This window comes from Panthera tigris, chromosome B1, assembly GCF_018350195.1.
Source record: "Panthera tigris isolate Pti1 chromosome B1, P.tigris_Pti1_mat1.1, whole genome shotgun sequence".
Lineage (NCBI taxonomy): Eukaryota > Metazoa > Chordata > Mammalia > Carnivora > Felidae > Panthera > Panthera tigris.
Window position 1 is genome coordinate 122,934,174 of NC_056663.1, and position 16,438 is coordinate 122,950,611.

The window sequence follows — 16,438 nt, forward strand, 5'->3', positions numbered from 1 at the left end:
AATGGTACAGGAGGAAGCATGAAAGGGCCTAAATGTCCAATGCTATTGTGGTGCCCCTATGCTCCTGGATTTTTAATGTCAGCTTTCTTTGAGAGAGTAAAAGGAAAATTAATCTGCAAATGTATAAGGTAAATAGAATCTTATTTGAGGAAGCATCAGATAGCTATATACCTTCTTCCTGCTTTTACACTGATGAAAAAAGAAATATATATTCAAATAAATATATTTGTTTAATGAACTCTTTGTATGTTTATATGTTTACAAATAAGTATACAGTATACTTATATTTATGTGTTTATATAGATAAGTATATTTATATGATAAGGAACAGAAGAATTGAAAAGTGAAGGCTGTCACTTCTAGCTAGGGTGATCAAGAATGGAAGAGGACCTACTTGAACTGGGTTTTACAATTGTAAATTTGCCTTCAAATTTAAGAAGACTTTTACTGCCAAAGATAATTTTCCGAAAAATTTCACATTGCACTCAGGAACCAGTGCATGTTTCCCGCAGAATTCTGTCATGTTTTAGTACAATAACTTATTTGCAACTGTGATGCAGATGGTTTGAGACAGAAGACCTAACGTTTAAAGAGACAGTACAGTTGTCAGGTATATTTTAGAGCCCTTAGCAAGATTGTTTTGGTAGTAAAGACAATAAAAGGATAAAGGGAGAGATGTTAACAATGGTTATAACTGATGATTTTTAGATATGGGAGAGGAAGGTGAAGAAAAGTAAATGCCAGCTTTCTGTTTGCAGACCTGGTTAAATAAGGAGTTATTATAGGTAGGTAAGAAAGGATAGAAGGTTGGGTAGTTGGGAAAGGGAAGATAATGAGTTTTACTTTAAGGCTATCTGAGGCTAATGAAGTGGAAATGTCAGCAAACAACTGCAAAATTGTGATTCAAGTATGAATTGTATAATGTTACATTAGAGAAAGTAGGTGAAATCAGTGGTTTTATTGTCTACATGATTTTGTCCATCAGCACTTTTTGTTATACTTTACTGAGCCTGAAGTACCATGGTGTAGCTTACAATTTTAGTTCCTTTCATAAACCAGCATTAGGGTAAAAAGTCTTTTCTGGTGTGCTAGGAGATTATGGCAAATAAAATCAATATTTTCTATTTTTGCCTATCACAAAACAGTATAATTTCCTATCTATATGAATATTATATATTATTATTTTTTTGTTCTAAAATAACACTTATTCTTTCCTAAGTCAGATATTTAAAGAGGCATGTGTTCAGGATGACAAATGTTAGGAAAGCTGAAAAATGGCAAGGGTAATGTGATTGTAATTATAATTTGCAACACGCAAAACAAAGATAATTTGATTATTATCTGAAATGCCTTTATTCTCTACAAAGCCCAAATGAAGCAACTTGAATAAGCATATTGGTAAATTGCTTTAATCAAAAAGTTTTCTGCATATTGAAGCAAACTTCACTACATTTATGACCCATATATATATATATATATATACATATATATGTATATATATATGTATATATATGTATATATACATATATATATGTATATACATACATATATATACATATATATACATTTGATTAAAGATTGTGATTCAAAGCTTTGTTTGAAAGTTTCATTGAAGTCTGCTTAAGTCGCTTAACTGATAGGACAAGCTTCATTAGAAAATACATTCTAGTGATTTTTTTAATAATTATATATTTGGGATTTTAAAATACATTTTTAGACTGGAATACACTCAGGTAGGTAGGAAATAACAGCCAGAACAATTTACCCAAAAGGTGTAATGAAAGCTTATTTCAGCCAAAGCATAGTGATAATTCTTATATTATGCTACCTACCATTGTATTGATATGTTTGTCCCTAGAAACAGAAAAGAAATGAAAATAGATATGAAAGAGCATTTACTGTATAACTTGAAAAGAGTAGTTGTGGTTCAGTTACCCACAGTGTTAAGTCTAGTGCACGGATTTCTGTCATATGGCTCTTGCTGTCAGGTCTGTTGTAGACTGCTGGGGTTCGTCCTTCTAGTGACGGTTTACCAGAGAAGTGCCACAAGACTAAGATTCCACTCTGTCTTTGTGGCTCTGCCCTTGTCACCCTTTTGAGTTTCCGGTTGAAACCCTGAGGGTCTCTTATTTCTTCCTGCATGTTCTACCCTCTACTCTCAAGTTTCAGCTTTACTCTTCAGCTTTCTACTCTTCCAAGTTCAAAATTTGTCAAATACCTTGAAGAAGAAGCTTGTATTTGGGCATGGAGAATTTTACAGGGGCTTCAACTTGCTTGACAGAATTGAATAAGGTCACAAAGTATGTGAAATAGTTTTTCCAAAACATAAATGCGGCGACCTGCTTTCCCTTGAAGCTGGTTGAAACTAGTGATTTTTTTTTTTTAACTGTCTGGGACATTGTCTTCTTGTGATTCTCAACAACTTGACTACTTTTCAGTTTTGTTATTGTTGTTTGTTTGGTTCTTAACATACTAGCAGCTTTCCCTTTAAATATCCAGTTGACATCTCTCCAGGCAAGGAAGGTATCTTTGAGGTTACATGCAGTGTCACACCTAATAGGAATAATAATGCTAATGACAACGATGATGGCAATAGAAGGAAGTTCTAGTGCTTGTTATGTATCAGATACCATTCTAAGATTTTTACATACATCAATTATTTTAATTCTGTGATTATGTCATTTTTAGATAGGGACTGAGTTTTCTAGATAAAGTCAGGATACCTTAGATTTACCTCTAATTTGCACTGAGGTATAGCTTTTATTTCATCAGACATTTTGTGGCATTTTCCCTCAGTCTGTACTTACTCTTGTTGCCTCTGTGAGCTGGACATAGCTTCTAGCATTGCCAGCCCCTCACTAGAATGGAATTTTTAGTGCTGTTTCTTTGAATAATTGGCTGCCAGTTCAAAGTTTGTCATTTAAGCCTAGGACCTAGATTCATGTCCTAGCTAAAAAATTAGACCAGGAATATGCGAATCAGGCATTTTTAGTTTTTGGACCAGGACTCAGATTCTGCTGGGAAGTATTTTGAATTTTCCAAATACAGCAACAGGATACAAATAACTGGGGTAAAAAAAAAAGCCATGAGAAATGTTTTTCATATCCACTCACCGTGTGCCTTTCCTATTTTCTGTGATGTATAAAGGATCACCCAGAGAGATTTGATGATCTTAGCTACACATACTGTTTTTTCCTGAAATGGTGTTTAGGGTACCATATATACGTATTGTTTAAATTATTGCTATTAGACATTGTTTCAGATTTATCTTACCAATCATTTGCCTAGGAAATTGACTTGAAAAATCAGTCTCTTGGTCAGACAAAATGAGAATTGAAGATGAGTAAGAAGAACTTAGAAGCACTGATAAAGGATAAAAGAAGGTAGTATGTTTTCAGAGAAGCGTAAATATGCTGTAAGAACAGGTGATCGTGAGCAAGGGTAATATATTTTCACTTAATAAAAGAGCCAGTGAATCTATTGAAATTTAGGATAACTAGTGTGATGAATTTTCCTGGGTGGGAACACAGTATTTCTGAAGAAAACTGATCACGGATGCAGTTTCTTATTGTTGCTTCAAGACATTAAAAAAAAAAAAAAAAAGATTCCTATGTGGCAGGAGCCATAGCCATCAATCATATAGAGGCTGGGCACTGGAAAAAGGAATAGGTGGTGACACCAGGCACGGTGTTCAGGAAGCAGTAACCATAATAATGTCAGATAAGAAAAATAAAGTGTATAGTAGGGACAGTCAAGATCTTTGCAAAGCTTTCCTAAATACCCTTGAGTATGTTGTGTGTATTCACGATTTCTTTGTGCTTTGGCACTCTCTCCCACTTTCCTTCCACATACTACTGAAGCAGCCCCAAAAGATCCAGAAGTCATCTTTGGAGCTACTGCTATTATTGCTTCTCTTCAGCCCACTCTTATTAAATATTCTGTTGATATAGGCCAGAAGAAAACAACTGTTGACTTTTCTCAGTTGACTTTCCGATGTGGCATTTGGTGTTTGACACAGGACTTAAACCAGAAATGTGAGGTTTCGTGTAAGCATCTCTCCCCTAGTCATGTTGAGTGCCCTTACCATATTTCGTGATTCTTTGGAAGTAGAAAATAATGTTGTTGGCATGTGCTTGGAGGTGATGACAAGGGTATGAGAAACCAGAGAAAGTATGTTTTATAAAACATGGACTTTAAAAGTCTGATTTTTCAATATCCAGATTTGTTTGACTTATTTGAAACATTATAATACTCCCCTATTAGTCCAAACTCTGGTAGTTCTGTCTTGTTTGCATTGCAATTGGCTTTTGTAGAATAGTTAAGATTAGCTAAAGCTTTTATAGAATTAGGTACCAATCTAAGTATTTTACCTGTTTTAATTCATTTAATCCTCACAACAACCCTATGATTTATGATGTAAATATTATTATCTTTCCCACTGACAAATGAGGAAACTGAGAATCACAGAGGTTAAGTGGCTTGCTTAGGGTCTCTAAAGAAGTAAGGCACAGATATTTGAAACCCAAGAAGTCTAGTGCTAGAGTGCACACCATTAGCCACAAGAGTCACCTGTGTACCAGAAAATCATTAAAACTTGAAAAGTTCCATCTTTCTACATCATAGAGATGAACAGATATGTTACATATAACATTTTCTATTTTAAAATAATTTGAGGAAAAAGAGTTAAATTTTTTTATTGAAATAATTAGCTAATAGTTTACAGGCATTAATTGTGCAATGATATTTTATATTTAATTGAGTTTAGAATTATTATTGTAGTTATTAATTTCCATGTGGTTTATGTTGATTAAAAATGTTAATATAACTGTAGAGCATATAAACAGCCATAAATGATGAAAGGGGAAGGCTTTTAACTTAATTGGAATCTTAAACATGAAATAAGCAGTTTCATTCATAGAAGTGAAGTATGGTCATGTAGAACAGATATAGCAGAGATAGTTCTGCTGCTTATGAAAACAAAAAATTATTGTTCTCATTCCTGTATGTAATTTGATTTTCAATGTGAAATTTGAAAATGAAAGTTTGATCTATATTATAAAAGCTATTTTTTTTAAAGAATATGGATCTAAGTTTCCTAATTCTATTTATTTAACCCTAAATTTTGACAAACAAATTTACACTTTTATTAGGAGAGCATAAATTTAGGGATACTCTTTTAAATTTCTTTTTTTAAAAAGTGATTAGAAAATTTTCATATTTTTCTACTTATGCCATTGTTTAGTGTGAACATCTATGCTACCTAGTCTTAGATATATTCCATATAAGATATGTTTATGCTCATCCATTGAAATATTTCTAGGACATTCCAGCACCTGGCAGCTATGATGTTCAAAAATCATATGAGATGTCCCAAGTTCAACATAAATACATGCCACCTCGTAGTTTTGCGGCTAAGCTGAAACATACCTCCTTTCTTAGCACAGCTCCTCGGTGCCTGGAGAAAATGACTGATGGGCCAGGTAAGTACAGACTGTGTTTTTAAAGCTATGAGGAAAAAAAATTAAGGTTTCCATACTAAAATAGAATATTATAAACATACCTTTATATTTACCATACCCCTCTTTTAAATGTATAGATGAAAAAAAATCTGCTTTATTCAGTGAAAGATTTTAGATTTTTTTTAGCCATAAGATTTTTTTGAGTTTTGTGTCCCTTAATTTTACCAAAGACAATGTTACTCATTTGAACTTAAAACTAATAAAGTCATTTTCTACTAGGGAATAATCCAAAATTCTTAGTATGGTAGGTTTGTTAGAGGAGAAAGGAGTTTAACTATGTATAAGACACACATCATGTTAGTGTCATGGAATTATTTTAATTTTTCTCAAGTATCAAGAAAACATCCATATAAAAAGATAAACATTTATTTGGGAAGGTTAAAATTCCCAAAGTAATTTTGATTTTAAAAATTAGGATTAGTTCAGCTACTAATAATAGTTTTCTTAGACTAAAAATGAATGCAATAACTTTTCCTGGTAATGAGGATAAATCAGGTAAGTGTGTTATTTCACACAGGAAAACTAGATAGAAAATAGGAACAATCATTTCCAGCAGTAATTTAGAAATGTATTACCACTAAACAACCAAACTGTTGTAGTGACTACTTATGAGAATATGAAGAGAAAAAAAATGAAACAGAATGGAGAAACTCTTTCAAGGGTTTTTGATGAAGAACCAAATTAGGAGACTACAACCTGTCAGCCAATGAGAATACTTAGAGAGCCTACAATCCATAGAGGCTTGCTTTGTTTGTCACTGTTCTTTCAAGAATCAAGTATTTTGCCAACGTAAAGGTCCATTGTAAGTCAAATTTTAACTTTGTGTATTTTTTTTTTTTCCTCTGGAGTTTGCTGTACCATTGTTGATTTTGTCAGGTTTCAGCTTTGTTATGAAGTAGAATTCAAACACTGTTAGTGTCCCTGACCACACTCATTATGTGGTCACCCAGAAGTGGAACAGGGGAATTAGTTCTTTGAAATTCTGGTACTATCACGGTCACCATCACCAAGCACAATCAAATAATAAATAAATATCCAGGGGCACCTTGGTGGCTCAGTTGGTTGAGTGTCCAACTTCAGCTCAGGTCATGATCTCACAGTTTGTGGGTTTGAGCCCCATGTTGGGCTCTGTGCTGACAGCCCAGAGCCTGGAGCCTGCTTCAGATTCTGTGTGTCCTTCTTTCTCTGCCCCTCCCCTGCTCACACTGTCTCTCTCTCAAAAATCAACATTAAAAAAATTTTTTAAAAATATCCATTTCAGGGTTTCTTGAAGTAAATTATGTTGAACTTCATATTTTCTGAAGATTATTTTTTCTCTCAGCCTTTACTGTTCTCTCCATAAAAATTATTGTAGATGGAATGTATAGGTTTCAGTTAAGTGTCAGGATTGGCACTGTGATTTTTCATTGTTTCAGTATTTAGCCTAGGGCAAGTAAATTCACTAATTGTTTTATTAGTTTTATTTCACAAAATTCAGATAATACTTGCTGTCTACTTGGCTCTCATGAGAATATTAAAGATTAATAAGACAATTTCAAAGTCATCTCCAGAAGCTCTGAAGCTCCTTAGAAGTATAAAACCTTATTATAATATGAAATACATTTCTTCTTGTTGTCAAGCCAGCACTAGCTTCTGAAACAATTTGGGAGAGGGGAGTATCTTCATTATAAAGACAGTTATTATTTGAATTCAAAGACATAATGACTGTCAAAGTCACTACACAACTGTAGAGTAGCCAGCTTGCTAAGTGAAACGAGTTTATCACACTGGTTAAACTAATAATCCATCAAGATTGCCATCCTGCATCTTAGAAGTAGCCTATAATTCAAAGAAATTACAGCAGAAATCCCACATGCCTCTATAATAAACACATTAGAAAAAATGGATTTCTGAAGCTATTACCTGATATCATGATGTATAAAATTTGATTTCCTCTAAAATGTGCAAATATTGTAGTAATTAGAATTGTTCATTATTTTAAATTTAATCTACTATTTAAGGTGTACCATCCAAAACATGTTTTTAACATAGATTCAATAGGTGACTGGGGCCAATTCAATTAATATCCATGCTTTGTTTTGGTAATTGAAAATTAACTTCCATATGTCCTATTCTCTTACACTGATTTAATCAAGGAAAAGATATTCAGGCATCATATTATCAACTCTCTAAATAGATTCCTCATTTTTATTGATTTTTCAGTTAGGCTAGGTTTTTTTTGATGAATATGACAGAGAATTCTTGATTCTTTTTAATATATACATAGTAATATGGTTTTCTGGTCTAAAATGAGAATAGCCCATATCTGTTTATAATTCTTAATACCGTTCAACTTTTCCTGGGAATACCATCTAACTAAATATGTTAAGTCTTGTGATTTATAAAAGGAAAATCATTGTTATAAAATAAGATACAGTGGTAATAGTTCTGTTGGTTATATGCTTTGTGTCAATTTTTATCCTATAGATAATATCATTTCATGTCATATCTTAGAATTAGTTATGAGTGGAATGTTTTTTCAAGAAACAACAGGTGTTGGTGACGATGTGGAGAAAGGAAGCCCTCTTACATTGTTGGTGAGAAGGCAAACTGATGAAGCAACTCTGGGAAACAATATGGAGATTTCTCAAAAAGTTAAAATAGAACTACCTTATGATCCAGCAATTTACCCAAAGAATACATAAATACTAATTCAAAGGGATACATGAACCCCCATGTTTAATAGCAGCATTATCTGCATTAGCCATATTATGGAAAGAGCCCAAATGTCCATAAACTGATGTATGGATAAATAAGATGTGATATATGTATGTATGTGTATAATGGAATATTCCATAAGTATAATGGAATATTACTCAGCCATCGAAAAGAATAAAATTTTGCCATTTTCAATGACATGGATGGAGCTAGAGAGTATTATGCTAAGCAAAATAAGTCAATTGAAGAAATACAATACAATATGATTTCACTCATCTGTGAAATTTAAAAAACAAAACAAATAATCATAGGGGAAAAAAGAGAAAAACCACAAAACACTATATATTAACTAACTGAAATGTAAATAAACACTTTAAAAAAATAAGTGTTTTTTAATCCTATTATTTTTTCATTTAAACATTGGTATTTTTTCTTTACTTTATTATTAATAGGAAGGACCTTTTGGGTTGTATGTCAAATTCTTTATAAGCCAGATGAAATAATTTTGTGTTGTTATGTGTGTATATACATATACACATAAATGAAACTATAAAATTGAATTTATAGAGCATCTTATCCATATTTGTTCCTTGAGTCATGACATTACTAAGAATTGAGTGGTTTGCCTTACAAAACTTAAAGAATATGCATACTGTTAACATTTGTAGTTAAATTGTTAAGAACTGAGGTTGATAAATGATATGAGTTATGAGTTTGGTTGATAAATGAATTATATTCTTATGTTATTTACCAACTTACAGGACATTCATTCATTCACTCAGCATTTTATAGTGATGTATTTATTTCAAATTATTTTAGAACTCTTTTTTTTTAATGTTTATTTATTTTTGAGACAGAGAGAGACAGAGCATGAGCAGGGAAGGGGCAGAGAGAGAGGGAGACACAGAATGTGAAGCAGGCTCCAGGCTCTGAGCTGTCAGCACATAGCCCGACGCGGGACTCGAACTCACAAACTGTGAGATCATGACCTGAGCCGAAGTCGGATGCTTAACCAACTGAGCCACCCAGGCGCCCCTATTTTAGAACTCTTATTAACAGCATGGAAGTGGTTTTGTTATATTCATAAATCAAGTTTTTGCATATATTTAAGAGAGAGAAAATTTATTTTCATTAGTCTAAATTAAAGAGGGAAGTAGTATATTTGCAATCAGTATAAGAGCATTAAATGTTGTGTAACCCATAAAAACACATTACAAAAATTTAATGAAGAAATTATTAAATGAAGTGCATCACATTATAAAGCAACCTACTCTTATTGCATCAAGGTTTAATTCATAGACCTGTGAATGGTTTTGTGATTTATCCAGCTCAGGTAAAGTAAAATTTTAGTTAAGTGAAAAAGGGCTTAAACATTACTTTATCACTCTTATTGACCTGGTTTTGGACATTTAGAAGAGGGAAAGACTCAGCAAGTTTATTTATTTTTTTGTTTTTATTAAAATTTTTTTTTAATGTTTATTTGTTTTTGAGCAAGCAAGAGAGACAGAGTGCAAGCAGGGTAGGGGCAGAGAGGGAGAGGGAGACACAGAATCTGAAGCAGGCTCCAAGCTGTCAGCACAGAGCCCGACATGGGGCTTGAAACCACAGACTGTGAGATCATGACCTGAGCTGAAGTTGGATGTTTAACCAACTGAGCCACCCAGGTACCCTAACAGCAAGTTTAAAAAGAAAATGAATGAGGGCACCTGGGTGGCTCAGTAGGTTAAGCGCTTGACTTCGGCTTAGGTCATGATTCCCCCGGGTACGTGAGTTCAAGTCCTGCATTGGGCTCTGTGCTGACAGTTCAGAGCCTTGAGCCTGCTTTGGATTTTGTGTCTCCCTCTCTCTCTCTGTCCCTCCCCTGCTCACGCTCTGTCTGTCTGTCTCTCTCAAAAATAAGCAAACATTAAAAAAAAAAAAAAAGAAAATGAATGAAAATATTGAGTGTGAGAAACTGGGGACTCTTACACAACATGATGGGAGTGTAAATTGATAGCAGTGATTCTCAAAGGCAGGCTGGCACAATGTTTCAAATATATGCCATTTAACTCCAAAATCCTACTTCTGGGATTACCCTAGGGAAATAATAAATGATATGCCAAAATTTAAGCATCGAGGAGATTCATTAAAGAACACTAGTAATGAAAAGTTTAAAATGTTCTAAAGAAACAAAAATGGGGTTTAGTTAATTCTCATACATCAACTGGATAGAGTCCTATGAAAATTTTTCAAATGGTGTATGTATTTAAACCTGGTAACAAGATAAGATTCATTTGATTAATCGTTAACAAATATACACTGAGGGACTCTTATGTATTAACCACTGTTCCAGGGCCTTATGATAAAGCAGTGAACAAAATAGAAACATTGTTTCATAGAGTGTAATATGAGATGTAAGAGACATTTAATGGATTAGACATTTAAGAGAATAAATAGATCAATAAATTGATAGATGAAAGAAAGCAAGGAAAAAAACAAAAGAAGAAAGGAAAAAGAATGAATACCAAATCATTATAAATGCTATGAAGAAAAATAAGAGACGGAAGGAAGAGTAGGAGTTCAGAGTGGGTTAAGCACAGTTTCAAATAATATTATCAGGGAAGGCCTACTTACTGAGGAAACAATATATAAGTAACTACCTTAGATTCACAGAAGATTTTGTTTTGCTTTTCAGTTGTTTCCTCTAATAAAGCACATACATTGCTTTATAGTAAGTAAAACTTATTTTAAGATTTTAGGTGAAAAACAATTGAAGTTTAAAGCACAATGTTTATTAAAATAAAATAGTTAAATAAATGAAAGATTCTGCAACATATGCAGCATAGAACACATTTGAAGGCTGATAGTAACAGGTGCTGAGACTTATTTTATGTAGAAAGTATAGATCATTTCTCATGAAAATAACATTGTGATTTCTGCATCACACTCCCATAGGAAATTATTTCAGAAAAAAACTATAATTTATCTTAGAAGTTAATTGAACATATACCATGTTGGTAGTTTTGTTCACTTTTTCAATAAACATAAGTAATACCTTTGATATAAAAGTCGGTGTAGTGTGAAAACTAATTATTTATTCTATTTTCTCAGTGGTTTGTAATATTACAGCTTTAGAAATGCTATAGGGTTTATCAAAATGCAGTTTATCCCTCTTGGTGAGTACTTAACCTACTGCAATAAATACGTAATTTTTGCTGTTGTTTTTCTATAGCTTCCAGAATGCTTCTGGGATGTTAAAATGCAAGGTAATTCTGAGTGTGGGCAAAAATAGATCAGATCAGTATTGAGGATTTGTTGATTCTATATCTTTGTTAAAAATGGTGGAAATATTATTGAAAATGAGCTAATTTTATTCATTTCAACCTCAAGTTAACTTTATTTCATTGGGCAGTTTATATATATTTCAAGTAAGCTCTTTATATACAATTTGAACATGATCATATTTATTAATAAGCATATATTATAGGCAAAATTATCCTATGCCTGGTATACTGAGTTTTCAGAGTTATTCACTTTTTTTTGGAGACTTTGGGAAAAGCTTCATTTGAGAAGTAGAGAATAAGTATGTGGGAGTGGGGGTTGGAAGGAACTTGTATACAGTATTTTAGAATATAAAGGATAATATAATAAAAGTCTGACATAGAGTTATAGCCTTAAAGTAGAAAATGATGTAAAAATGTAAGAAATATTTGACAACATGTGTATTTTATATAGACAGGTAATATATAGAAGAGATCTTATCTTATACATTTTGTGGGTATAGCATTATATAATGGAGTGAATTATAAATCAATAAAACAAAGAGGCCACACTTTAAAAAATTACATTGGCTTGGAATTAAGAAGGGTAGACACAGTATATAGAATAAAAAGAAGACTTTGGACTCTCAAATTTCTACAGATAGGAAGTTGGCTAAAAACCACCTCGTTGCAAACATGGGCTACTTCTTGTATAAAAAGAAAGATAACTTAGAAGACAGAACCAGAAGCCCACAGAATGGAGTAATGAAACATACCGAACAACTCCTAGGAGTTAGGATTGGACCCTAATTTAGGAACTGGCAATATGAACTCCACTGGATTTGAAATGCCTTGAGCCTATGAATGCTATGTCCCTCCTGTTTTTCTCCCTTTGAGTAGCTGTAGTGATAGCCTTTATCTTATGTCTGTTCTACCATTAGGCTATAGGTTATCTGTGAGCCAGATAAGTTGTCTCTTAATTCAAGGCCTTTAGATTGAGAGGAACGGTATTCAAAGAGTTGTACGGAAGTACTAAAACAGAGGAGTCTCATCCACATCTGAATCAGAATTAGATGACAAAATCCTGAGGTTCAAGTTAATGCCACAACAGGTTGAAATTTGGGAGTCCTTCACAGAGTGGCTTGTATTTTACATATGGGAGATACGAAATGTAGCCAGAGAATGGACTATGGAAGATTGTGCTTTCCAAATTTTTGCCACAATATCTTCTATCCTACATGTTCCTCACACAGTGCAGTGTTGACACTGCTCTCATTGAGTATTGGAGTTTATTTCCAATTCCATGGTGGACTTTTGGTATTTCTTCTGTTGAATATGGCAAAAGAATTGCTATGTGACTGCCAAGGCTAAATCATAATAACTTCATGCACTTCTGGATGGTCCTCTCAGAATGCCTACTCTTGAAACTAGCCATCCTGCAGTGCCTTAACCAAGTGCCTATAAAGAGGTCCGTGAAGAGGAAATGAGGCCCCCAGTCCTAGCTCAGGGACAACTTCCAGCATGGACTAGCCAGCTTTGTAAGTGAATGGAAGTACAAGAACCTCCACCCACCAGTCAAGCTGCCCCAGCTGACACCATACCCTGTATTGCTGAGATGAATCTTCTCTTCTGAGTCATGCTTAAAGTGCATGAGTTTTGATCGAAACAAATGATTATTGTTGTTTTAAGCCACTAGTTTTGAGGGGGTAGTTTTTAATGCAGCACTAGATAACAAATTCTAAGCAGAGAAAGGGGACAAATGAAGGCAGATAAAGTTAGTTCTAAGTAAAAATATGGAATAATTGATGGGTGGGCAAGACAAGGCTTCATTATAGGTCTCAAAGGTGATGTGGTTTAAGAATAAGAAATTGATATTCTATGTCATTGTTAAGTTGAAGGTGTGTTCATGCCTACAACTAAAGTTGGATCAAGATTAAGGTTAGAAAGTCCAGGATTGTAAAGGCTATTAATAGTAATATTAAACTATTTTAGAAATATTTAATAGGGTAATGTAATAAGATGATTCATGTTCTGAAATCATCTAAGAAGGTGGGAGAGAACATTAGAGTTGAGTAGATAAAAGCCACAAAGAGGAAGGTGGCTCAGTTAGATAAATTAATGATTAAAATAGACATGTATTATATTTGAATGAAAGTTTTAAGTTTCCCAGGCATTTCACATTCATTACTGGATTATCACAACTACCTTATGAGTTATGATCACCGTCCTTATTTATAAAGGAGAAAACTAAAAGGCAGGTAATTAAAAAAAGGAGAAAATTTGGTCATATTAACACAGATAGAAAATAATATAAACAGAAATAAGACCCAGATGGTTCAATTGTTTTGTTCATTCATTATTTATAAAAAAAATGTTTTTTGAGCACATATTATGTTTCAGGCACTGTGCTATGAATAAAGGAAAATTATTCAATCCTTGTATTCAAACTCCTGGTATCTAGCAAGGGAGAAAAATGTCCACAGATGATTATAATAAAAGTCAATTTTAGTGTCCCCTATATCACAGTTGTTTCCAAAATCACATATAAATTTATTGCAAATGGATGAGCAGGTCTGTTAAAATTTTTCCTGAGATATATTTGACATATAACATTATATAAGTTTAAGGTATACAACATAAGGTTGATTTGATACTTTTATATATTGCTATATGATTGCCATTGTAGCATTAACTACCAGCTTTATCAGGTAACATAATCATTTCTTTTTTGTGATGAGAATTATTAAGATCTAGTCACTAAGCAAGTTTCATGTTTATAATACAATATTGTTGCCTATAATCATTATGCTGTGTTATGTCTCCAGGACTTACTTACCTACTAATTATAAGTTTGTACCCATAAAGACTCCTATCCCCCAGTCTTCAGCCTCTGGCAACCACAATTTTACTTTCTCTTTTTTTTTTTTTATAAGTTCAGCTTTCTTTATATTTTACATGTAATTTATATCATACAGTATTTATCTTTCTTTTTCTGACTTATCTCACTTAGTATAATGCCTTTTTAAAAAAAGTTTATTTTAAGAGAGAGAGAGGCAGAGAGAGACAGAGAGACAGAGAGAATCCTAAGCAGACTCTACACTGTCAGTACAGAGCTCTATGCAGGGCTTGAGTTCATGAACCACAAGATCAAGACCTGAGCAGAAGTCAAGAGTCGGATGCTTAACTTACTGAGCCACCTAAGTACCCCAGTATAATGTCTTTAAGGTCCATCCATGTTGTTGCAAATGGCAGGATTTCCTTCTTTCTCATGACTGAAAAATATCCCATGTCTCTACATACCACATCTTCTTTATTCATTCATCTGTTGTTGGGCACTTAGGCTTCCATATCTTGGCTCTTGTTAATAATGTTGCAATAAACATGGGTGTGCAGATATCTCCTTGGTAGAGGAGCAGCTGTTAATATAAGTTTCTTAAACATAGAAAGAGTAAGGTTACAAACAGTTTATAGTATATTAGTAAGCCAGGAAGGTACACAGTGGCAAATCCTCATTGATTTGTCAAATAATTATGACATATCATGTGAATTTATAATTACATATATATTTGTAGTAGTTCAAAGTGCTGTATCTTTTAAAATTTTTTGACATTTTACCTATGAAAATAATGTTAAAAATAATATTTGCTTATTAAATTTTATGGTAATTTTTCAAAGAGAAAACTGTTTTACAGATGTATGCATTTATATAATTGACCCTTGAACAATGCAAGCATTAGGGACGCTGACCCTCTGTATAGTTGAAAATCCATGCAAAAATTTTACTCCCCCCAAACTTAACTACTAATAGCCTACTGTTGACTGAAAGCTGTACTGGTAACAGACTGTTGATTAACACATATTTTGAATATTATATGTATTATATACTGCATTCTTACCATAAAGTAAGCTAGAGAAAAGAAAATGTTATTAAGAAAGTCATAAAGAGAAAATACATTTATAGTTTTATACTGTAAAAATCCATGTACAAGTGAACCCACACAGTTCAAACCTGTGTTGTTCAAGGGTCAACTATATAATCCTAGGTTCATTATATAATCCTATAATTCATAAAGAGTACTCATTGCTTTGATACTGACTTTCAAATGTGAATGAAGCTAATCAAATTAAGTCTTAGCAGGGCACCTGGCTGACTCATTTGGTAGATCATGCAACTCTTGATCTCAAGGTCATGAGTTCAAGCCCCAAGTCATGCATAGACTCTACTTAAAAAAGCACACACACCAAAAAACAAACAAACAAACAAACAAACAAACAAAACACCCAAATTAAGTTTTGTCTAAAATGTATGAAAATTTTGGTACTATAAGAACAACTTAATTACCTTTTAATGGAGGAAGTTGCTTCAAGAGTTAGGAAACTTCTTCAAATGTATGAGGTGTAAGTACTATATTTTCACCCGGTCAGGGCTAAATGAATTAAGGGAAATAACTTTTATTGAAATGAGTCAGAAAGTATCAGTTAAACTAGAAACTAACACCTATGAAAGGGAATGATGTAATACATTCATTCCTTCAACACATATCTCCTGAGCTCTGTACTTTTGTAGGGCAGTGTTAGGCTCATAAAATATATCGGTGACCATGGCAGATATGCTGTCTCATCATAAAGTTATAATTTACAGTGAAAGTCAGATATGAATCTATTACACAAGAACCTTGAACAACAGGTGTTTTGCACATGCATTTAATTTAATATACCAAATTTAACCATATGCTCCAGGGAAACAGAAAAAACTATTTAATTCAAATCCCCTTAAGTTTCTCTTCCAGTAAATAGAAGTTTGGCCTACATGGTTCCAGAGACAGGAAGATCAAAACTCAAAGCCCTAGAGAAATAAAAGAAGTTGATATTTGGCTTCTGAGTGTCTATTTTTTTTAATTAAAAAATGAATCATTAAAAAAAAAAACCAGGAGGCTTCTTGTTAATGGAGTTATGTAAGCATAAGCTCGATGATTTAACTGC

The 16,438-nt window shown here is 33.1% G+C and overlaps 1 protein-coding gene across 1 annotated transcript in view; it reads left to right on the forward strand.

Moving 5' to 3' along the window:
- The window catches only part of STPG2 (sperm tail PG-rich repeat containing 2), a 614,041-nt gene that overhangs the window by 220,921 nt on the left and 376,682 nt on the right, over positions 1–16,438 (forward strand). Inside the window, 1 exon segment of the mRNA XM_042984154.1 lies at positions 5,321–5,480. Within this exon segment, the coding sequence (XP_042840088.1) occupies positions 5,321–5,480 (160 nt within the window).